The sequence below is a fragment of the Natrix helvetica genome, assembly GCF_964273705.1.
Source record: "Natrix helvetica genome assembly, chromosome: 2".
Classification (NCBI taxonomy): Eukaryota; Metazoa; Chordata; class Lepidosauria; order Squamata; family Natricidae; genus Natrix; species Natrix helvetica.
Window position 1 is genome coordinate 31823359 of NC_138552.1, and position 25795 is coordinate 31849153.

General features: G+C 39.4%; 2 protein-coding genes across 2 annotated transcripts in view; one reads left to right on the forward strand and one right to left on the reverse strand.

Moving 5' to 3' along the window:
- Window positions 1-25795, forward strand: part of PPWD1 (peptidylprolyl isomerase domain and WD repeat containing 1) — a 356454-nt gene that overhangs the window by 188938 nt on the left and 141721 nt on the right. The gene's annotated exons all lie outside the window — the stretch shown is intronic.
- ADAMTS6 (ADAM metallopeptidase with thrombospondin type 1 motif 6) overlaps window positions 1-25795 on the reverse strand; it is a 139835-nt gene that overhangs the window by 19284 nt on the left and 94756 nt on the right. Inside the window, exons 13-19 of the mRNA XM_081940942.1 lie at window positions 20498-20643; window positions 17123-17186; window positions 12902-13004; window positions 11762-11895; window positions 10445-10568; window positions 9791-9871; window positions 6937-7100 (exon numbers count right to left, since the gene is read on the reverse strand). Coding sequence (XP_081797068.1) covers window positions 6937-7100; window positions 9791-9871; window positions 10445-10568; window positions 11762-11895; window positions 12902-13004; window positions 17123-17186; window positions 20498-20643 — 816 coding nt within the window. The remainder of the gene's footprint in view (window positions 1-6936; window positions 7101-9790; window positions 9872-10444; window positions 10569-11761; window positions 11896-12901; window positions 13005-17122; window positions 17187-20497; window positions 20644-25795) is intronic.

The window sequence follows — 25795 nt, forward strand, 5'->3', positions numbered from 1 at the left end:
TTTGATAACCGACAGCTCATCACGTTTAGCAAAAAACATTTTAAAATCGGCCCCAAAGGCCCCTTGGACCACCCCCTCTACACCCAGTTAAGAAACTGCTTAATAACAGCGTCTTTGGCGGAAAAGCAGGCAACATCAGTGGAAGAGACAGGTCCAGAGTCCAGTCAGTCAATAAGAAGGACCGGTGCCTCAGGAGTGGGGTCGGCCAACAGTTCAGGTAGGGGACAATGGCTTAACGTGTCGGCATGTCCCAACGTGTTGCCAGGGTGGTGGATGAGCTTCTAGGAGTAGGCAGCCAGGAAAATAGTCCACCTGGTCATGCGCGGAGACAAGGAAACCGGGGTAGGTTGGTCCCCAGCCAGCAGCCCCAATAATGATTTGTTTATTTATTTATTTATTTATTTCTTTCTTGGATTTCTAGACCGCCCCCTCTCCCAAAAAGGGACTCGGGGCGGTGTACAGTCAATGCAGATAAAAATACAATCATAAAACAATTAAATACATTTGGATGGAGGAGATAGGCTGTACAAGAAATAAATATATTCTAAAACCCTAAAAACATCCCCAATTAAAAACCCAAACCCAATTAAAATAAATCCCCGGGAGGTAAAACTAAGAAAGTGCCAGGCCAGCTGATTGAAATGGGTGAGTCTTTAACTTTTGACGGAAGGAACGGAGGTTGGTGGTGGTTCGAATGTCGGGGGGGAGGTCATTCCAGAGGGTTGGGCCCATCACAGAGAAGGACCTACTCCTAGGTGTCGCCCGCTGACACTGCCTAGCGGACGGCACCAGGAGGAGTCCCTCCCTGTGTGAGCGAATAGGTCGCAGGGACGTGTGTGGTAGGATGCGATCCTGCAGATATCTAGGTCCTATGCCATGGAGCGCTTTAAAGATAGTGATCAATACCTTGAAACGCACCCGAAAGGCCACAGGTAGCCAGTGCAGCTCGCGCAGGAGCGGTGTTACGTGGGAGTAATGTGTACTCCCCATGATAACCCGCGCGGCTGCGTTCTGAACTAGCTGCAGTCTCCGTATGCATCCCAAGGGAAGCCCCATGTAGAGGGCATTGCAGTAGTCCAGGCGAGACGTCACCAGCGCATGAGTGACCGTGCGCAGGGCACTCCGGTCCAGTAGGGGGCGCAATTGGCGCACCAGGCGAACCTGGTGGAACGCCCCCCTTGCCACGGCTGCCACATGGTCCTCCAGTGACAGCTGGGCATCAAGGAGGACGCCCAAATTGCGCGCCCGCTCCACAGGGGACAGTTGTTCGCCCCCTATGGCCAGCGATGGTGTCAGCTGGCTGAACCGAGGTGCCGGTACCCATAGCCACTCGGTCTTGGAGGGGTTGAGTTTGAGTCTGTTGTCCCCCATCCAGACCCCGACGGCTTCCAAACACCGGGACATCACTTCGACAGCCTCGTTGGGGTGGTTTGGGGTTGAAATGTACAGCTGAGTGTCATCAGCGTACAGGTGGTACTCAACCCCAAAGCCACGGATGATCTCACCCAGTGGCTTCACATATGCGTTGAACAGGAGAGGCGAGAGGACCGACCCCTGCGGCACCCCGCAAGTGAGTGGCCTCAGGGACGACCTCTGCCCCCCTGTCAACACACATTGCTTCCGGTCGGAGAGGTAGGAGCCGAACCACTGCAGAACGGTGCCTCCGACTCCCATCCCCTCCAACCGGCGCAATAGGATACCATGGTCGATGGTATCAAAAGCCGCCGAGAGGTCTAATAGGACCAGGATAGAGGAACAACCCCTATCTCTGGCCCTCCAGAGATCATCAACCAATGCGACCAAGGCTGTCTCAGTGCTGTGCCCGGGTCGGAAGCCGGACTGGCGTGGGTCTAGATAGTCGGATTCGTCCAGGTGTCGTGGAAACTGCTGCGCCACCACATTCTCAACAACCTTCGCCAAGAAGGGGAGGTTGGAGACTGGACGGTAATTAGCTAGCTCCATTGGGTCGAGCGAAGGTCTCTTGAGCAAGGGTCTCACCACCGCCTCTTTCAAGGCGGTTGGTAAGTAACCCTCACCCAATGAGGCGTTCACCAGGCCCAGAAGCCAGCCTCGTGTCACCTCCCAGGCTGCCAGTACCAGCCAGGAGGGGCACGGGTCCATTGAACATGTGGTGGGTCGTAGCCGTCCACGCAACCTGTCCAAATCCTCGGGGGCAACAGAGTCAAACTCCTCCCAGAATGGTCTCTCAAGACTCGCTGTTGACGGCTCGTCTGGTCCACTGACGGAGGTCCATCCGCTCCGGATCTGATCGATTTTGTCCTGAAGATATTCCCCAAACTCCTCTGCTCTTCCCTGTAAGGGTGTCTCTCGCGTCCCCTGCGATAAAAGGGAGCGGGTCACCCAAAACAGGGCAGCAGGGCGGTTATCCGCGGACGCAATAAGGGCAGCACAATGTCTGCACTTGGCCGCTCTTATTGCCACAAGGTAAGTCCGCAAATAGGCTCTTACCTGTGTTCGGTCAGATTCGGAGCGTGAGGACCTCCACCTGCTCTCTAGACGTCTCCTGTGGCGCTTCATCACCCTTAGCTCCTCAGTGAACCAAGGAGCAGTGATCCAAGGAGCAGTGATTTGTGATCCGTCACAAGTTCGAAATCGCGGCCGTAGAGGTACTCGTGAAAACACTAGACTCCCGCTACTGCAGCCAAAGCCTCTCTGTCCAGCTGGCTATAGTTCCATTCAGCGGGAGACAAGGTTCGCGAGTAGAAGGCAATGGGGGCTTCCGCGCCATTGGGCATGCGGTGGCTGAGGACAGCGCCGACGCCAAAAGGAGAAGTGTCACGTTAGAACCAGCGGCAGGGTTTGGCTGTACTGGACCAGCAGGGAGTCAGCCGTGAGCAGGCGTTTCACCCCGGTGAATGCGGCGGCCTCGGCTTGGCCCCAGGACCATTTGGCATTTTTAGACAGGAGGCAATGCAAGGGCTCAGCAACGGTAGCTTTCTGTTTGAGAAAGACGCTGTAGAAGTTAAGGAGCCTGAGGAAAGCTTGCAGCTTGGTCTGATTGCGAGGTGTAGGGTGGACTGGACTGCTTTTATTTTTTGGGATGTCGGGTGGATCCCAGAACCATCAATCATGTACCCTACGAATTCTACCCTGGGCATTTTTCTTTTTTAAGTTGGAGGCTCTTTTCGCGAATTCTGGTCAAAACAGTCCTAACTCTTTTTAAAAGTTGTGCCTCATTTGCAGCCGATACCAAAATGTCGTCGAAATAGGGGATGACTCCTGGTATCCCCTGCAAAAGCCGTTCCAAGACGCTTTGGAACAGTCCCGGGACGATACTAACTCCAAATTGCAGCCGGTTGCATTTGAATGCACCCCTATGCGTCACAATGGTTTGAGCCTCCGCTGTGGCACCATCTACAGGCAACTGCTGGTATGCCTGCACCATATCTAATTTTTCCTGGCCCTAGCGAATGTAGTAGGTGCTGTACAATGGGCACAGGGTAGGCACTTTGTTGCAGCGCATTATTAATTGTGCATTTATAGTCCTCACAGATGCAGACTGACCCATCCGGCTTGACCGGGGTCACTATAGGGGTCTCCCAGTGAGCATGGTTGACTGGTTCTAGGATCCCCTGGCTCACCAGTTTGTCAATTTCCCTATCGATTTTAGGGCGGAGAGCGAAAGGCACTCTCCTGGGTTTTAGCCTGATAGGTGCGTCGTTGGGGTCCAAATTAAATGAAATTGGCATCCGCACATACTTACCGAGACCAGAGCCGAAGACGTCCTCGAACTCCTTAAAAATCGCCTCGGCCGTCCGCTATGGCGTTGATTCCGGTGGCTTCCAAGCCCAGGGCTTTGAACCAGTCTAGCCCCAGGAGGCTCTGTAGCGGTGTGCTGGCCACAGTCACGGCAGCTTGGTGTTGATGCCCCTGAATGGACCCGGAAGGTGCCCTGGCCCACGATGGGGACTCGGTTCCCCTGGTAGTCACGCAGCATGATGTCTGGTGTGCGAAGCTGCTGTCTTTTCAGGCTTGGAATGGCTTGCTTCAGGGTCGACCAGGAGATTATCATGAGTGATGATCCAGTGTCGACTTCAAGCTTGCAGGGAGTGTCCTCAATGAGGACTGTGACTTTCAGCTTTTTTGGCCGCCTTGTGCGGACTTGCCCTATCGTGGTTTGATAGGTTACCCTTGGTTCTCTCTGGGCTCTCTCCCTGGGTTCTCTCTCTGGGCACCCTTGGTATTTCAGCCAGGCCCCTGGGTTGGGCCTCTGTTGGCGGTTTGATTTTGGCTGCCATGTGGTGGCAGGGACTTCGCTCCGGCACACTTTTGTGATGTACCCCTTTTTATCGCAACGCTGGCAGATTGCGTCCCCGGAATCGACAAGCAGACCGGGCATGGTTTCCTCTGCAGCTTGCGTAGGGCGGCAAACGCAAGTCGAATTTTTGTGCCAGCTTTGTGCGACTACTGCGCATGCGGTAGCTGTCATCGTCTTCGCTGTCAGAGGTTTCTTGGTGGACGCACACCTGCTTCTGAGTGGTTTGTGGTGCATTGTGCTGGTGCTGCAATGCTTCCGTGGACTTGTCAGCCCATTCAGACACTCTGGCTTCGTCGAGTGCGATCTGCAGAGACATGTTTGATTTTGCGAGCAGACGTCTCTGCAGATGGATGTCCCGCACTCCGCAGATCAGGCGATCTAGGATTTGGTCGTCCAGGTCACGGAAGTCACAGTATGTCACTGCCTTTCACAGGGCCGCAACGTACTGGTTGATGGACTCTCCCTCCTTCTGGTTCCGCACATTGAATTCGTGGCGGTAAATGTGTCTCGAAGGCTTGGGTGCGTAATGCGTTTTTAAAGTCTGTTGCAAGGCCGCCCATGTAACTGTTTGGATCGGAGTTGGCTCCGATAGGTCTTTTGCCGTTTTGAAGACCTCTCGGCCGCAGTAGCCCAGGAAGAGATTTTTCTTGTGGGAGTCTGGAACCCCCATGAGTTCGTTTGCCTCAAGAAAGCATTCGAACCTCAGCATGTAGGATTCCCAGTATTCAGCCACTGGGTCGTATGGAGTTGGCGGGGCGTGCATGGCCATTTTGTCTTGGAGCGATTTGAGTTTGCCGCTTAAAATGGCTGCTCGATGCTGTGCCGATGTTCTGGGCTGGATTCACTTGCTGGATTGACTCGTTGCTCGTTCTTCGCCTTATCTGCCTCTCAATCCCACCTTCGTCGCCAGTGTTAGATAGGGCAATGAGAAGGCAGATTCAGATTTAACGCAACAACAGCTCTTTATTACAACAGTCAAGTCTGTACAATCCAGCAGCAGTTAGGTCTGACAGCTCTCCTTTTATAGGGAGCTGTCAGACCTCTCGACCAATCAGATTGAACCTCTGTTCCCGCCTAAACAGAGGACTGGAGTGGAAACCACAGTAGCCTGTGTTAATATCTAACAGGATGGTGTGCGAATGGCCAGCATTGTGTGGCTAGGCCTGAAGTGACTGTTGCCAGGCACAGGAAAATGTGCAAGTGGCCTGCGAGGTGCAAAGGCAAGACACAGGGCTGGAGGTGGTTGCTGCTGGGACAAGCGACTTACCAAAGTGATTTGCAACTTTCTCTGATGGATTTCCCCTTGACTTTGTGGGAAGTATGGAAATGGTGTTACATGATTACGGGGTGTTGGAATGGTTGTAAGTGAGAACAAGTTGCCATGTGCCCAGATAGCAATCATGTGATGTGAGGGATGCTGTGATGGCCAGAACTTTTAGGATCAGTTGTAATTTTCCTTTTTTATCACTGTCATAATTTTGAGCAATAGCTGAACAAATGATCAGCTGAACAAACTGTGTTCAATATTTCTTTTATTTATATTGAAAACAAAACTAGTTTATATTTCTAATATATACTCTGGGATTTTTAAATTTTAATTTAAGTGATATGATTCTTATCTTCCTGAAAATGAGATGGTATTCGTTTCTGTTAGCTCTGTAGCAAAAAAAAAATGTTTATGTTGTCCCCCAATTATATCCAAATTGCCAAAAAAGCCAACACAGTTCTAGGCTGCATAAACAGAGGGATAGAATCAAGATCACATGAAGTGTTAATACCACTTTATAATGCCTTGGTAAGGCCACATTTGGAATACTGCATTCAGTTTTGGTCACCACGATGTAGAAAAGATGTGGAGACTCTAGAAAGAGTGCAGAGAAGAGCAACAAAGATGATTAGGGGACTAGAGACTAAAACATATGAAGAACGGTTGCAGGAACTGGGTATGTCTAGTTTAATGAAAAGAAGGACTAGGGGAGACATGATAGCAGTGTTCCAATGTCTCAGAGGTTGCCCCAAAGAAGACGGAGTCAAACTATTTTCCAAGGCACCTGAGGGTAGAACAAGAAGCAATGGGTGGAAACTAATCAAGGAGAGAAGCAACTTAGAACTGAGGAGAAACTTCCTGACAGAACAATTAATCAGTGGAACAGCTTGCCTCCAGAAGTTGTGAATGCCCCAACACTGGAAGTCTTTAAGAAGATGTTGGATAGCCATTTGTCTGAAATGGTATAGGGTTTCCTGCCTAGGCAGGAGGTTGGACTAGAAGACCTCCAAGGTCCCTTCCAACTCTGCTATTGTATTGTATTGCTTAACAGATTATCAGAGGCTAACTGCAGACTATTGATAGTAGTGAGTTGCAATATGGTTAATTTCAAAACAACATAAATGCTGACTGTAAATTTGACACTGCCAGATAAAAATGATTATATTTATATTTTAGAAACCTCAATTGGTTTAAAAGTAGACTGATACATTGAAAAACAGCATAAATCTATTATCTAGGAAACACTATTCAAAAGCTAGAGGTACAAAGCAATGATTATATTTTCTGAATGAGGTTCTAAGTAACATAGAAAAGAGATTCATGAGCAACACAGAAGGCTAGATTACCTCTTCGATACACAAACAATAAAATAAAATAGTTTATACTTTACCATGACTATAAGGTTTTCTGAAGTAGGACCCAAAGCTTCCAAAGATTCTGCTTCATCAGCTGGTCTTTTGTAATGGAAAGCTGTCCCAGCAACATCAAATTTTCTAGGCCAATCAATAGTCCAGGCTCCATTAATATAATAATCATCATCCTCAGTTTTCAAAGCTTAAAATGTGTAAATGGCATGAAGATAGAAATCATTTAGAATGTATAAGAATGTTCATTAAATATCAAATGAAGGAAAGTGGAATTATATCATAGGAACCATAATTTCCTAAAACTTGCTTTCTTTAATATACATTTTTAAAGTTCTTAAATAAAAAAAAGAATATCCTCTACAGTGGAAACCAATGGCTTCACTTAAGGGTTCTGATGAAGGAACCAAGAGTGGTATACATACTACCTTAAATTTAAATTGTTTAAAATTCAAAATAACTCCATTTGAAGGAGTTGCATTTTACTTTAAGCAGAATGTTTTGATCATTCTGGAATGGTTTCATGCTTAATACTAGGTTTTGGGCTATTTATTGCAATATTTTAAAATTTGAATCAAATCTGTAAATTAATCAACATTGTAATTTTGACTACTAAATATCTTAAGAAAATATGTTTTAATCAGCTAACTAGTTCTAGTTTTTATAATGTAGAATACTCATATCATGTGGGTGAGGAAGGGATGACTGCCTACTCCCCATTTCAATGCTTTTTTAAATGGACAATTGCCTTCAGACACTACAAATGGTTCAAAATATAGACTTTTCAATCCTTATATTTAACATATGCTAAAATAATTAGTTCAAAGGGAAAATAAAATTATAAAAATAGTTTTCAATCAGCATAAATTGATACATCTAATCATTTAAAATTCAGAATCAAGTTTACAAAGGAGCCAATGTTAGTTTTAACTTGCTGGAAATATTTCACAATAATCGTAGTATATAATGCATGCTTTCTCAGAAGTGTATGTTTAATGAGATTAACTCTTGGCTAAATATACCTGGTAAAATGGTATACATTTATTTTTCAAAAACATCTTACTTGTTTTTAGTTATTATTTTGTGATAATCCAACAACAATTTAGTTTTATAATTACAATGGATTTTCTAATATTTTATTTGTTTCTGTTTCCATTCTATAATGAAATAACTATAGACACTAAAATAATCAATGGGTTTCTTTCTCAAGAGTGCCACCACGTTACATGATGCTAATTAACAAACTACTATATTACTGTGGCTTGGCAAAAATACTTTGTGGAGGGTGTTTGTATGTGAGCAGTATTTCAAAAGGAAGGGAGGGAAGGGATAGCAAATCTGCTCAGAAAGTTTTCTTTTTCTTTTTGATATCCTTGATATCATTCCAGTAATAAGTTAAGAAGCTTTATCTGCTGTCACATTTATTGTTGGCTATGAGCCAAAATGCCTGTACTGAACTTGTTATTTTCCTCTTCAAACAAGAATTAAACATTTGTTCTTGGCTTTATGATTATGGCTTATAGGAAAATGATGTATAGGTTAAATACAATGTTTCAGAAATCATAGATAGAAGTTTTAGTTTTCTGTTAGTAATTTTCACTAACATCAGAAACCAGGTGGAAGTAATTAAACAGAACTTCCATCTACAGTATACACCTTCTTACTCCTAATAAACCAAACGAGGTCATAGAGGACTGTTTCTCAACCTGAGGAACTCTAAGATGTGTGGACTTCAAATTCCAGAATTTTCCAGTCAGCATCAAATCTAATTATATGTTTACTATCCAGTAGAAATAAATTAATTGAAATAATGTTCCAGAAACCTTTGGAAGCAAAAACCTAATACAAAGTTTCTTTAGCTTTTACTAGCATTATGAGCTCTCAGTTTTAAAACACTAACAAATGCTCTAGAGAAATCATTATGTCATTCCTACAAAAAGGAAACATTTGAAAAGGAAAGAGATTCATAACTAATCCATATCAATATGACAAATAGCAGTGATTCCAAAGCAGTAGCATATTTGCATATACAGTATTATCAGACAAACACAAAATCATCTGACTAAGAACATAAATGGTATTTGTATTATGATATTGTAATGCATGTTTCATCATTTAGCCCACTCCCTATTTCTGCTATAATAATGGAAACAAATGCAAGTTAAAAGCCCTGCTGTAGTTTATTTCTAATAATAAAAGGACACTTAGAAATTTTATAAATAAAATAGTGTGTGTGTATGCGCGCGCGTGCACACACACACACACACACACACGTGCACGTGTATGTCTATGTATTTAATGTATGTAGCTTTTGTCTTCAGAATAATAGCTAGAAGTACACAATTTGGATTGAGAATGTGGACATAGAGATGAAAGTGGGCATAGATATGTTCTTTCCCCTTTACTGTGAAACTAATGGAAGTTATTTTCCAAGTTTAATACCAGCTTTCAACGTAAATGTTATCAGAGCCACAGCAAGAAGAATTTTAACCCCTGTCTCCCATAATGTGTCTCAATCAATTTTCATAGTGTTTCTTTAAAAAAAAACCAGCAACTCCAGCCATTTATATATTAAACCAGTTTGGTGTACAGGTTTAGGCATTAGGCTAAAAACCAGGACAGCGTAAGTGCTAGACCCTCCTTGGACAGCATAGGGTTAGTTACTTTCTCTGAGCTCTATGAAATAAAACTAAAACCCTTGCCAATAACAGGGCAAGGACTAGTATAGGCAGTTACCAGGTAACAACAGTGACTTGAAGGATTAAAAAAAAAAGTCAGTGCAGCCAGTGCAACACTCTTAAATGGAATCTATCTGAAAGTTATTTTGAACCCAGCAACATATATCAGATTTTGTATTAAATCATGAGATCATTAACTTACCAATATAGTTTTTTGATACTGCTACTTCTTTGATTTCAATATGAACAGAACCTTTAGGAATTTGAACTACTTCCATGTAGCCTATAAAGTAATCAGGGCAATTGTTTCACTGATAAAAGCAACAGTTTTCACTTTTAATTTGTTTATAACTAACGTAATTAAATAGCAAGAATTCAAAAGATCTTAATATTACTTCGTGTTGCAATCAAGGCAGAGACCTTTAATTCCATTACAATGGCATAAATGTAAGAAACAAAAACAAAACAATTCACATATTTGCTTTGATTTGTATGAGGAGTAGAATTGTATTTTACTACAATTTTACAATGCATCAGAGAACAGTAGATAATGGCCCTGGGAATGATATAAGTAAATACATCTAGTAAGTACTCTAGAAAGAGTGTATGAGAGTAAAATGGCAGCATCCAGATGGCCTGGATATTGCCTGATCTATTTTTAAATAGTCGTCAAATAATAGTAATACAGCTTGTGACAATATCCTAACATTACCAAACAACAATATATGCCTATCCCAGGTTCTTGAGAAGGACTCAATAAGTGGATAAAAATCCCAAATCCAGTTTAAGCCTATGGTTGACTGTACAACCAACAACAACAACAACAATATAACAACATATAAGCATTGAGACTTACCACCTCTGGGCAGTGTATCATTGAAAAAACCTTCAATAGCTTCACATGTACTCCCATCGCCACCACATACCCGACATCTGTCTTCTTTAGCATCAGATCCCAAAACATTGTCACATCCAACATGCTGAAAATGGGTACAGTCAGAATAACTATACAATAAGCGAATTTCTTTTCTCTTCAGTTAAGTTGTTAATGTTCAAATTGATGGCACTTTTACTTTATTAAAATCATTGCTGAAGTTCTTCCTTCTTTATTGAAAGCTATTTTATTCATTCAGCTAGAAGTACCATTCTTTGCTCTGTTGTCCATACATTAAAATCTAAATGGTTTCTCACAATATTGGCAGGGTTATTTAATATTACACTAATATAGACTAGGTAGGCTAGATAGGAAGAATTGCCTCTTAAATTTCTAGATGACATGATATTCAGTTCACAAAAATATCCTTTTCCTAGCCTCTTATTGCACATTTTTATAACCAGCTAACTTTATGATCGATACTGTGTCAATAATTCCTTAAATATTTTAACATGTTATTTGCAATTCACTTTTACCTAAAATGAACAAAAATTAAATTGCTTACAATCAGGCAAATTATTCCAGTTGCATTTTTATAATCTGTCATAAATTTTTGCTCATTTTTTGTTTCTGCTAGTAGGTGACTGCAAGATGCTGCCAGCTAATTGGCTTTTCAAAGCCTTTCCATTTTAAAGGACAGAGATCAAATTCAGGGCTTTCCAGTTTCTCAGTGGTCTGAGGTGGCTGTTTCCATTTTAGAATGCTCTTTGCTTTTCCTCACAATTGTCTAAATCATGTAAGCAGTTTGATAACACATTTACAGAGAAACGTGAGATAAATCTAATTCACTGCAGTCCATATTTAGCAGATAACATATATGAGTATAAACAAGCCCATTAAGAGTACTTAGAGATAGATGCTTAAAATATAATGTAACAAGGACATTGCGTTATCTAATAGAAAGATTGCACCTTTGAGTTTTCTGTTGTCATGGCAAAAGAAAAGAGAAACGGGAGAAGAAACTATTTTCCTGTAAAAAGTAAGCTGAAGGGGAAAGTTCAGGAGTATAAATCAGCTTTCCAATCAGGGAAAAATAAAGCAGAGAGAAATAAATAAGAAGTTGCTTCCTTGCTATTTCTTGTCCTACTGGCTCTACATTTTCTATAAGACAAATTAGTAAAATGTCAGTTCCAATATATTAATAAAGGCAGTTTCTTGATAGCTGTTTCATTAGAGGATATTGCGGTATAGAAATATTTTAAATTACTTTTACTTTTGTGTAATGTTTATGTATTGTACCTTGCATTCTCCATTGATACAAATATCCAGGGAATCTGCATTGCATTGTGTTCCGTCTATCACTGCAGGAGCACGTTCAGTATAAAAGTTATAACCTTCTGCTAAACAGTTCAATGCACATGGCTTAACCCCACCTAGATAAATAAAACATTTTAAAAGATCAAATTCCAAAGTTCGAAGTATTATACACAATTTAATGTTAATTTTTTTCAAAAATCCAGATTTTTTTCAGCAGTTTTTCAACAAATTAATGAAGCTATAGGATCAAGACTGATAAAAAGATTTCATAATCTAACAAGACCTAAATATTTAATAAGTTATTAAACAGTATTAAATTCTGCCTTTATGGCATAGACTTTTCAGATAGATTATTGGATTCCAATAACAATACAGTGCTTGGTTTGTTTTACAACTTATCCAGACAATTGCTTTAATATGTTTTTCTCAGTCTGTGATGTGATACCCCAAAAAATGTATTCTGTCCTAATAGCCTGTTACAAGGCTGATAAGTGGTATTGGCAGTCCTTGACTTACAGCTAGTCACTGCCTGACTTACTCTGAGCTATCCAAAAAATGTATTTCACTTGATTTAAAACATTTATATAGGCACTCATCTTCCAGAAACTCTAGGCAGCTCCAATTCAAAGATTAAAAGATCCAAGTGAAAATTATCTGGATGCATGATTCAGTCCTATGTGAAGTTCAGCAATTGTGGCCTTTGCCTCTCCAATGCCATCAAATCTAACATTGCACAATCTGCAATAGGACAGTTTAGGGTTATGCAGTACTTCAGAAAAAAATGGAAAAAGATGATCAAAAAACATTGGGGGGGGGATGTTAATGGAACGTGACACATGCCTTCAACTCTTTAAAGCATCTTTTCTGATATCAAATGACTACCCTCTGAAATTGCTATATAATCCAAAGAAAGGAAACAACTATTTTAAAGATCTGCAGACAGATACTATGTTCATACACTTGCGCATTCTGAAACACCGTTCTCAAATCAAATCTAAAGCCCGTAAAGCCCTGGTGCTTATATCTATATTCTCAAGGTCCTCTTAGGAGAAATTAATATCCTGCCTTCTCTAGGCAGGACCTACAGTTTGATCATAGCTAAAATTACAAAACTTCACATACCTCCTGTATATGGTTTCCAGTTGTAATATTTTCCTCGAAATGGCATATTATCAAAGTCTGCACACTGTTTTTCTCGAAAATCACGGGCTCCAAGAGGACATGGCTAAATGAAAACAAAAATGAAAAAGTGATGAACTTGAAATTTCAATACACATGCACAAGTCAGTGGCGGGTTTCAAATTTTTTTACAACCTCTTCTGTTTTGTGGCCTGCTTTGTGGGAGTGGCTTGCTTTGTGGGAGTGGCTTGCTGGCCATGTGACCGGGTGGGAGTGGCTTGCCAGCCATGTGACTGGGTGGGCATGGCCAACTTGTAAAATGTGGTGACACTCACTTAACAACGCTCTTGCTTAGCACTAAAATGTTGGCTCAGAAACTCTGGCATTTGAAGCACGCAAGTCTTAAAGCTGTCAAGTTACAAGATCCTTGCACCCCTAACCCTTTAGGGAAAAAAACTCCCAGGGGTGTTCAAACCTGACAGCTTTAAGACTTGTGGACTTCAACTCCCAGAATTCCTCCTCCAGTCATGTTGGCTCAGGAACTCTGGCATTGAAGCGTGCAAGTCTTAAAGCTTTCAAGTTACAAGACCCTTGCACCCCTAATCCTTTAGAAAAAACCCCCAGGGGTGTTCAAACTTGACAGCTTTAAGACTTTAAGGTTTAGATAGGACTCTTAGAGGTGGGAGGGCATTGGTGAGCCAGCCAATCAGTGAGCGGCAGGCGGGGCAAGTGTGGTGCATACGGGGGGGGAGGGAGCTGGAAACGGCACGGTAGATTTGTGGAACCTCTTCTATAGAAGAGGTTAGAACTGGCAGAAACTCACCCCTGGCACAAGTGCATTTTAAATTAAATATCAATTATCATAGATGCAAACTATGATGTAAGCCCCTTTAACCAGACTGAATGACTTGCGAGCACTCACTAAGTTATAAAATCAGTGTTGTGATCAATGTTTCATTTTAAATTAGGTTAACATAGTCTTTTTTACAATTAGCCTAAAATAGCAAATGAACATATTACTTTAAAATATGGACAAGTCATTAGAAACTCAGGATCTCTTTGTAAAAACACTTGTAAAATGTTATACCTTTCATCCATTATGCATGTATCCTGCATAAACGAAAGCCACGGTGAATTCAGTGGGTTTAATCAATAGAAATAGAGTTAACTCAGAGTTAACACTCATGCTCATTGGCTACAATCAGATGAAAGAAAACTAGAAAATTACTTTGCTTTTGAAGTAAATATGTAACCAATATGATTCTGTTTATGAATAATTAGAATTTTATGGAGTAATGCTTTTTAAATTACAAACAGAATAGTGAATGCTGATACAGGGCAAATTTATTTCAAGCAAATCATTTCAGTTTAGTACACACAATAAGCTAAATATAAGAGTTTAATATAAGATGGGTGGCTATATAAATAGTTTCAATAAATAAGCAAATCTCTTGGTTTTCATATGACTTTCACTTCAAAGAACACCAAATCATAATGTCCTTAATAAATCCTGAAAAAAATATTTTGAATTTTACTAAATTTAAATGATATAATCAGTACGTAGATATAGTTTTAATCACTACTAACTTATAATGCAATTAAAATTACTAAAACCTTGAACATCCCGTTCATGTACTAATCCAAAATATGAATGCACATCCAAACTAAAGATAAAACATTTTTTTAAAAGTATTAAAGTATTTGTTTATTTATTTATTTGCCCCCTATCTTATTTTGAAGTGACTCAAGGTGGCTTACAGTATTAAAAGCTTTAAAATAATAAAAGATAAATATTTGTAACACAATAAAAATGGAAATTAAAACCAAAAATATAATTATAGTTAAATGATGGGGAGGCAGGGAGCAGTGTGCACAGGGGTGGAGATGTGATTGCCTTCTAATTTGCCAGCCAGCTTCAGTGTGATGTTCTCCCATTGAGGCCCTAAGCCAGCGATGGCGAACCTTTTTGGCTCGCGTGCCGCAAGTGGGGGGAGAGCAGGGGGCTTGTGTGTGGGCGTGCCACACCCATAATGCAATGCATGACCCCCCCAGTGTGCATGCACGCACAATGTGCGACCCCCCAATTTTTACATGCATAAAGCCTCTGGAGCCTGGGAAGGGCGAAAAGAGCCTCCCCCGCCCCCCGGAGGCCCTCCGGAGGCTTCAGGGACTGTCCGGAGGCTTCCCTGAAGCCTTCGGAACGCTTAAAATGACCCTCCAAGTGGAGGGTCATTTTAAGCGTTCCGAAGACTTCAGGGACCGTCCGGACGGTCCCTGAAGCCTTCGGAGCGCTCAAAGCGATCCTCCGAGCAAACCGGAAGTCACTTCCGGTTTGCTCAGAGGGTCGTTTTAAGCGTTCCGAAGGCTTCAGGGAAGCCTCTGGATGGTCCCTGAAGCCTCCGGAGGGCCTCCGGGGGGTGGGGGGCTCTTTTCGCCCTCCCCAGGCTCCTATAAAGCCTCTGGAGACTGGGGAGAGCGAAAAATGGCTTTTAAAAAGGTGAACTCAGCTGACAGGGCAGCGCCTCGCGTGCCCTGACAAATGGCTCTGCGTGCCACCCTTGGCACGCGTGCCATAGGTTCGCCATCACTGCCCTAAGCCATCTGTAAAAGCTAGGTCTTCAAGCCCTTATGGAAGGTCAGAAGGGTGGAACAGGAGACATAGCAGGGAAGGTCCTTTGCCTAGACTCTGCCATCTAGAATTCCTTGACTAATGGAGCCCACAGAATGCCTCCTCTGTCAGTGTGAATGGGGTGGGCCAGTCTCAATGGGCTAGATGGTTCTTCACATAACCCATGCCATGCAGGGCTTTAAACACCTTGAATTGTACCTGTAAGCGAATTGGCAGCCAGTGTATCTTGTGGAGCAGTAGTGTAACTGCCTGTGGCCACTGCACTCTGTACAGTGGTGGGTTTCAAATTTTTTTAGAACCTCTTCTGTAGGTGTGGCCTACTTTGTGGGAGTGGCTTGCCAGCCATGTGACTGGGTGGGAGTGGCTTGGCAGTCATGTGGGCATGGCCAACTTGTAACATGTGGTGAGACTCACTTAACAACCATCTTGCTTAGCAACCAAAATGTTGGCTCAGAAACTCTGGCATTTGAAGCACGCAAGTCTTGTTACAAGACCCTTGCACCCCTAACCCTTTAGGAAAAAAACCCCAGGGGTGTTCAAACTTGACAGCTTTAAGACTTGTGGACTTCAACTCCCAGAATTCCTCCTGTCGCTCTTCATTTTGATGATATGCGGATGGGCGGGTGGAGGGAGCTGGAACTGGTTCTAAATGGCACTGTAGATTTATGGAACCTCTTCTATAGAAGAGGTTAGAACTGGCAGGAACCCACCCCTGACTCTGTACCAGTTGAAACCTCCAAATGCTCTTCAAGGGTAACCTATATTGAGTTGCAATAGTCCAGACATGAGTTGACCAAGACTTGAATAACTGAGCACAGGGATTCCCAATCAAAGAAAGGCTGCAACTGGAGTATAACATCAAGGTGTGCAAAAACACTTCTACCTGCAACTGATAGTACATGATAGGATAGGATACCTGAAACACCTTTATATACTAAAATATTTTTCTCACAATAATAGTAAATAGAAATATTTATTTAAAATAGACTCAAAATTTTATACATATCAAATATGTAATATAATTATAATTTACCATTATTCATGATTTACATCTTTTACTGAGAATAGCTATTCTCATTATCTTCTTGTTAGATCCAATCTTCAGTATTGATGTGTACATGTTGAGTTCTATAATGCATGTACTTTATGTTGTATACACAGAATTCTGACAAGTGCTATGACTCTGTGGTTAGAACGGAGGCTTGAATATTGGCAAGATGGCGTTCAAGACCCAGGATTGTGTGGCAGTGTGAGCTCCCATTATTTGCCCCAGCTCCTGCCCACCTACCAGTTCAAAAGCACATAAAAATGCAAGTAGATAAATAGGTAGCACTTCGAATGGGAACCTTTGGGGGATGAGAGAGGGAATCCCCATGCGGTCCCCAGGGTAATGGTGATGTCACTGGCTAATATCTCTCAAACCAGAGGTGCCTTGGTGGCTGCTTCTGGGTCCCATCAGCTGCCGAACATCTACTGTTTCCAATGCAACCAACTACCGGCTTTCTGTAAATCACCATATGCTAAATAAATAACAAAATTCTGATCAATATACAGGTACATTTGATTAGATTTCAAGTTAATTTTGATCTACTCACATCAATGTTACAAGAACGATATCGTTTCCTTTCTCCAAGGCAGTATTTTCCTCCACCAGAAGGTCTGGAAGAAATCATTTGAATTTTCTGAATATATACATATATAATATTTTTCAAGAACTTCAGATTGGAGCACTATTAATTTAAATGGCAAAAATATTCATAAATGATTTTAAAATTAAAATCTTTTGTTCAATATTTGTTTCTGGGTTTATCATTAGAATATAATATAATTCTTTATTGGCCAAGTGTGATTGAACACACAAGGAATTTGTCTTTGGTGTATATGCTCTCATGTACATAAGAAGAATAAAATACATTCATCAAGAATATTTTAAATATAATGTAGATATACTTATTTTTCTTCTAATTAGTTAAATAAATTATAAAAATTTGAATTCACCACTGTAAAAGTCTGTAACATTGACAAGAAATATAGTTTATAATGTTCCATTTCAACAAGTTGTTTCATTTAGATTTATTTACTTGCTACTCCAGGAAATGTTTAAAATGAATATTTTTTTAAAACAATATTATTTTCTATTACTAAACAACATTGCTATTAAAATAAATAAGAGATTAAGTATGTGAGCTCAATGCTTTATACATTGATATTGCAATCTTTGAAGACTTCAGTTGTATATTAAGGAGAAAGATGTATTTTATTTAAAAAGATGATTTGCAAATACATTCCGATTGGGTATTGGTACACTGAATATAACTCCTAACTGTTAGGCTATGAGCATTAGTAAGTGAGTTTGAATAGTTGTACACTGGTGCAATGGTATGTAAAAATAAACTTGGGAGACAGAGATAAGAGCCACAGTCAGGACAATGGTCAGATAATAGAATAGAATAGAATAGAATAGAATAGAATAGAATTCTTTATTGGCCAAGTGTGATTGGATACACAAGGAATTTGTCTTTGGTGCATATGCTCTCAGTATACATAAACAGACAAGATACATTTGTCAAGAATCATAAGGTACAACACTTAATGATAGTCATAGGGTACAAATAAACAATCAGAAAACAATCAATATCAATATAAATCGTAAGGATTCAAGCAACAAAGTTACAAAGCTAAGTGGCAGTATAGGCTGCAGAACAAATGTGAGTTTGTCAAATGACTCAGAAGAGACCTGCCCTAGTTTTTTGGACTGTAAAGGTAATGGGGGACACTTGCAAGATTCATTTAATGTAACCTTGCAACAAAGTAGTGCACACTTCTGGATGTGCTTCTTGTCTAGACTACTGGAAAGGCTGATAGAGAAAGGTATATTTCTTGCTTCCCTGCCAGCTACTCACAAAGTCATTGAAGTCAGAACTTTAGTCAGATGAGGTCTTCCCTTAATGATCTATATGATTCACTTAATGACAGTAACTGGGGCTTGCCAAAACTGCTGTTGCTAAACAATACAATCATGTGATATTGTGTTTTATGACTGAATTACTTAGCGATAGAAATTCTGATCCCAATTAACATCATTAATCAAAGACTACCTGTATTCTAGGACAGTGACCCCCAACCTTTTTGATACCAGGGAGCACCAGAAACCCGAAGACCAGTTGGCTGATGCGCATCCCTGTTTTTTGGCTGTTTTTGAGGCCATTTTCAGGCCATTTTCCGGTGCTCTGGAACTCGCGAAGACCAAATGGTGACAGTGTGCTTGCCCACAGAGAGGGCTCTGCGTGCCACCTCTGGCATGTGTGGCATAGGTTCGCCATCACAGAACTAGTCATTTCTATAACAATGAATCTATCTAATCAGTAAAACCCAAAATCAAAGTTTCAGCTGACAGAACACATATAAGACACACAATATTTATATATTTATTGTCAATATAAATAGTCTATCCATGAGTGGGTTCCTATTCTGATTCCTAATGGTTCGCTTCATGCACGTTTTGCATGTGTGCATGCCACTTTAAATTGTTCTGCACATGTGTAAAGAAAATTAAAACTACTAAAAAACATGTCAGCAATGGCAGCGGTGACCAGGGAACCGGTTCGTGGGTGTGGCCAGCCTGGGTCGCTGCCAGTTCTGCGAACCCAGGCCAAAATACCACTACCAGTTTGCTCGAATCAGTGCAAACTGATAGGAACCCACCTCTGAGTCTATCCAAATAAAATATTTTTTACGGTTTCATCCTTTTTAAATTCTCCTTTTCAATTTTTTGTGCTCTATAACTTCCTGGTCTGAGTTAAATTGCCAAAGGTCTACTATGTTTCACATTTTACAATTACCACTCAAGTGTGGTATGGAGAAACATTGAAATTACTGTAATATTTTGTTATGTAATTATAAATTCTGGGCATAACCAGAATTTCCCAATTTTTGCAATTACTGGAATTTAACAACCCAGTTTGCATAACAATTTGCCTATTGACATAAATCTAGAAATAACTATAAAAGATGTGAGTAAAAGAAACATGTTCTATGAATTAGCTTACTAAGTAAAGTTGTTTCACATAACATTTTGGCTAGTTTTTGAGGAATCACAGAAAATATGGAGAGAAAACTTTTTAATGAAATGATAAGAATAAAACAGCAGATGTAAACATAAGGTTGGAGAATAGCAAATGGGAGGAAGATATATGAGAAACAAAAATGCATAAAGACAGCAGGCTTTGCAGAGTTATGTAAAATTCAATAAATAATTATCAATCAAATCTGGCTATTGGTGCAAGGCAACCTCATTTATAAACCAGCTGCAAAATTTCCATAATTATTTCCATACTAATAAAAGGTAAGAAAATATATTGGCCTTAAAAGGTTTGTCAAACATTTGTATTTATCTTTTTATTCTTTACAAGTAAACAAAAAGTTTGAAATTAATTAAGTATCTTGTTTTATCAGCAGGATAACTCTCTAAAAACTGAATAGAATGGGATCAAATTTGGTATGGCAGGAGAAGCTAGGAGTTCAGAAATCAGCCAGATCCACCAGGGGTCTAAAGAAGTCTCTTGGATGAGAAGCAAAATGTTTTTGAAGAAAAAAACCAAGAAAATCCAGTTGCTGTTTAGACAATACAGCTTTCTCCAATGCTTTACAATGGGAGAGGCTGTTGGGTAATGTTGATGCTTGATATTTGAGAGGGTCTACATTAAAATGAATTAATTAACTCTGAGATTTAAAAAAAATGGAGGAAGAAATTATCTGTTAAGTATAACATGTACAATCTATCTGTGCATACTGCATATAATCAAACATTTGAAAGTATGTAGTATTTTTCTAAGTAGTTGATATGGGTTTTGTTTTAAAGGTAGATTGATATAGCACAGAAGCATTTTGACAAATGACAGATGAATCCACATTTAAAATCATTTCCAAATATGTCTTTTTGCTGACGATGGCTTACTTTAGCTACTTACGCTGGACTGTCACAGTGCCTTATAGACGATGAGACTCCTCCCCCGCAGGTCCTACTGCATTCTCCCCATATTGACCAAGGACCCCAGTCTCCATCTATGCTCTGAGGCCAAGTGCCAAAAAGGACGCACTCTCCCTGATAACACCACTGAAAAGATTTCATAAAAACAAAGAATTAACTTTTGATTAATAAAATATTCAAGACAGTAATATAAATATATATATATATATATATATATATATGCTGGTTTTGTTGTATTCGGGTCTTTTCCCGTGTAACCTTACACGGGAAAAGACCCGAATACAACAAAACCAGCATACCTACACCCGTGAAAATCTACGAAAAAATAAATAAAGGGAGACTAGTATAGATCTATTTCAAGCTATTTAGCTCTCATCAGCTAGCCATACCCTTACTGGGAATCGAACCAGGGCTGTATTGCATATTAGGCCGATGTAATTGCCACTAAGCCACAGGCTCTCTTCCTTATCAGCTAGGCCAGGGAAATAGGTATGTATTTGTGTTACAACCCCTGGTATGCCCAAATATATTATATATGACCAACAGTGCATTCATTGCACTGCTAACATATATAAGCTTTGATTTAACCCTGTTTAGTTATGGGTGCAGGAAAATGTTATTTATTTTTCACCAAAACTGAATCATAAAGTCCTAACATACGTAACAATTTAATAAGCTAGCATTTGTCATTTCATAAACAGCCTTAACTATCTCTTGTTAAAATAAACTGCAACAGATTTAAAATGTTAAGTTTTAAATCTGATTTTTGTTATTAAATTATGAGACATTAGGTAAATATATTACTTAAACTAAATAATTTATTTATTCACATACTAAGCAAAATAATAAAGTCCTAATTTAAGACAAAAATCTACCTGTTTTATTTTGCTTAATAAAATTGAAGGAACATATCCAAAAAATTAAACATATCTTTTTCCTATGAAAACAGTGTTTTTCCATTATGTATCATACATATATACATACATAGATCATACAATTCACCTATTGAATAATTTATAAGCATAAAAAAAGAAGAAAATAGTAAAATAATTACATGAGACAAGAGAAGAGAATGTAGGTGAATCTAATGTCATTCACTGTATCTTGCCATATGTTTTTGGTTTTGCAAACCATTTTTGCCACATATATACATCATTTAATGATATTATGAAGTGTATTATAGTGTCATTATAATGGCACTGAAGAAAGAAGAAAGGGAGAAATCTCAAATGCCAGTAAAAAAGTTTTATTTGCGTGATACATTTTGAAAAATGCATTTCCCCCCAAGGATCTATACAAATATCAATAATACAAAAAGGACACTTAAATGATTGGTGACAAACATAAATTATTTATGAACAGAAAATTCTTATGTATATTTAAAACAATTCATATATATCTCAAACAGATACAAGCAGTCATATTATAGTATTTGAAAAAATATGTTATAGAAATAATATATTAAAGGTAGAGGATCATTTCCCCCCTTTTTTTTCTTTTTCTTTTAAAGATTAGAACAATATTTGCTTTGCTTCCCTTTCATTGCCTGACAATTGAAACATTTTCAGGGTTCACCATTATTTGCAACTATCATTCAATAGTCATCAAAGACTAGTCCAAATCAGTAGGCTGCAATTTGCTCTGCTGCTCTATACACACAAAATGCTGATCAAAACCACAAGTACAATCTCATATCCAAAGCAAAAGTAAAATTGTCATATTATGGCATTTGCTGAGTAATATTTGGCTAACATCCTATGGTTGCTTTGGCTGAGAGGAACCAAGTGTCACAGAAGAGGGAAGCAAATTACACATTTAACAATATTTCTGAAATATGAAATAAGGTATCAAGAAACCACTAAATAATGCCAGTCCAAATCTTTGAATCAAGTAATATGCTCTCCTTTTAAAATAATGCATCAAATCAACCTGTTTTTAAAAGATGTACATTTCAATAAAATGAGCACCATAATAACTTAGAAGTATTGAGGGGAGGGGGAATCTTCAAATATCTATACATACACACTGTCCATTTTAATCCTCTGACTAATCCTTAATTGTTGTTTCTTTTCTCCTTATAATTATGTGATGTCAGAACATCCAGTGTTCTTTGATTCCCTGAAGGTTAGTGTATACTTAATTCTGCTCTCTAGTCTGAGGACTATCACTAATTGAAAATGAATGTATTTTTCCCAAATTGATCTTGATTTTGCTAAAGTGAGTTTAAACTGTCTAGTTCACAAGCGTGGTCAAATGCTTGGTATCTTTATTAAGCTATTTGAATTTAATTCAAGACAAATAAAGCAAGAATAATCAGAAAGATGTGGTATTCTGGGATGGAATTAGATATCTCCAAATGACTGATATTTAAGCAACTGGCTCTAAAGTAAATGGAAATGTGTCATAGGATATATAGAATAATGAGGTAACTCAGATTGCTCTTCAGAAAAATATATACAGTGTTAGCACAGAAGATGTATTCATTTCTTATACTATTGCAATTAATCTTTTTTTCTTTAATAATCAAACTACAACTTATCTGCTTGAATTTCTTTCAACTTTGAGAGAAGTATCGAGTGCTCCAGTCTCTGTCCTGGATCCCTGTGCTGTACAACGTTATCAATGATTTGAATGAAAGAGTTGAATACTCAAACATTTTGCAGATTACACAAAGTTGGGAGAGTGGCTAACACTTTAGACCAGTGATTCCCAACCTTTTTTGGGCCATGCCCCACCTAAGCATCTTTAAAATCCTGATTGCCCCCCCCCCCGACATATAATTCTTACTTTACTCAAAAAGTGACCTCTACTCACACGTGGAGGAAGCCTAAAAGGTCATTAATTTGTTTTAAACAAGGTTCAAATTGCCCCCATTAAAAATCAAATTGCCCCACGTTGGGAACCACTGCTTTAGATGAAAGAGAGAAGATTCATACAAGTCCAGACAGACTAAAACGATTAGGATGAAATTTAAATCTCCAGGGGAAATGTAAACTACTGCATTTTTGTAGGGAAAAATAAGTAAGTCACAAGTATAGGATGAGATAAGCCAGGTTTGGCAATATTCATATGAAAGGATCTGGGTTTCCTTGTTAATCACAAGTTAAACATGAGCCAGTAGTAAAAAGACAAGTGATATTGGGTGTGTGTGTGTGCCATTAATAACAGAACAGAATTCAGATCATAGGAAATAATTGCTCTGCTCTAGACTACCTTGCACAGACTCCATTTGGAATATTGTGTCCAGTTAAGCCTATCTTTCATCATGACAACTAATTAAACAACTAATTTTATGAAAAGAGGAATTTAATCTGACTATAATTTGCTCATGACAAATTTATGTTCGCTCTTGTTAACTGTTGTATTCCTATCCAAGTGCTTATAAATATGCTGCTTAATGAGCTGTTTGGGGACCTTGCTCAGGTCTTTACTTTCACAAGTTGTTGTCCTTCTCTTTTTTGAAGATAGGGATAAAGTTTGCTTTCCTTCAATCCTCTGGGATTTTGCCAGTTCGCTAGGAATTTTCAAAGATTACCCTTGGTGATTTACAGTAATCTCTATTAGTTTCTTCAGTAACCTATTCATTCAAATTAGCTAAGTAATCTTTTACCTTTTCCTTGTCTATCCTGAGCTGCAGCTCTTCCTTCCATTAGGGGCACAATGATGGCCAGCTAAGGCTTCCTTTCTCTTCTGAGAGAAAACAGATGTAGAATATAAGTTAAGACATTCTGCCTTACTGCCATCACTGTTACTAGTTCACTCTTGCTACTGTATAGACTTTCTCCCTTTTCTTTTATTCCTGACATATCTGGAAAGTGTTTTTTGTTTTTTGGGGCATTTCTCACAAGCGTCAGCTCTTTCCTCATTAGGCTTTCTATCACAATCTACAATTTCTGGCAACTGCTTTGTATCATTTTTCTAGTTATACTGCCTGCCTTCATTTCCTATATATATGTTTCCTTTTATCATTTTAGAAAGTTCTGTGTGTATATCCATTGTTCTCTTTAAATATAGTCATTTTTCCCCATTTAGTACGAATTGTTTGAAGTGTACCATATCTTGCTTTGCTCTTCTGAATCCAAATACATATCTACATGTTATATTATGGATAACATGTTCACTTTGTCCCAAGGTTCAAAGCACCCTTACTTTTTCAACTATTTCCTCCCAGTCTGTAAGGATTAGGTTATTTCTTCCATCTTCAGAAGAAATTTCAAATGAAATTGTCAACAATATTTTCAAAGTTTTCTCAGTGTCATTAATTCCCATGTACATCTTTAGAAAGTATGGGTAACTGGAGAATAACATACTATCTGCAGTGTCATACCAGGTCTGAGCAGAGAATCACATGTCACAACATATTCTTCCCAAAGTGGTTCTTGGTTTGTTTGGTCAACTGGGGCCCATATATTTTCCATCTTGTTCCATGAACCCAGAATTGGTGGGGCATGCTCAGGTAGTCATGAACTGTCGCCAAGAGCAGGAGCTGAATATCAATAGTTAAATTCCAGTATTATCAAATGCCTTTGGAACTTGCTTCTTTGGGCTACACATAGTGTACTTCCACCAGTCTTCTTTTTTATGTTTTTGGTATTTTCTGCCTTTCCTGAGGAGTTTTATATCTCCTGCCCAAGAATTTATCACTTTTCATGATGTGTTTCAATTAAAAATTAATTAAGACCTTTTAGGTCCTCTAGTAAGGACACAAATTTGTACTTCCAGAATATGTCATTTTGAGATTTCTTCAAGCAGCACATACCTTGTACATCATCATTAACCTTCCTTTCCTTTCTGTGTTGATTGGTAATTGGCAATTCCTTGCCTAATTCCACATAAAACTCCCCAATTTGCTAATTCAGGGATCTTCCTCTCTGGGGAACTGGTTTCCTTATATGTCCTCTGAAACATCTTCAACTAGGTCAGCAGCAAATAATCTTCAGTCATACACAGCCAGCAGCAGCAGTCAGTCAGTCATTGTAGAGAAAAAGGAAGATGTATATATACAAGCCCCTTTTACCTAGGCTATGGAGCCTAGATATGTCCATCAAGTTCATCTTCCTTGCTCAATAGAGTACTCCATTTCCTTGGTTCTTCAATTTTCTTCTTCCCTTTCTCCTCTTTCCTTTGTCTTGAACTCCTACCAAAAACTTCCTTGTTTTTTTTTTTTGCTTTTACATTCACTCAGTGACTTAAAAAACATTATCTTCTTCAGCATGGTAGGAAATAATTATTTTTATTTAAATAACCATATAACTTAATCTGAAAGAACAATAGCATC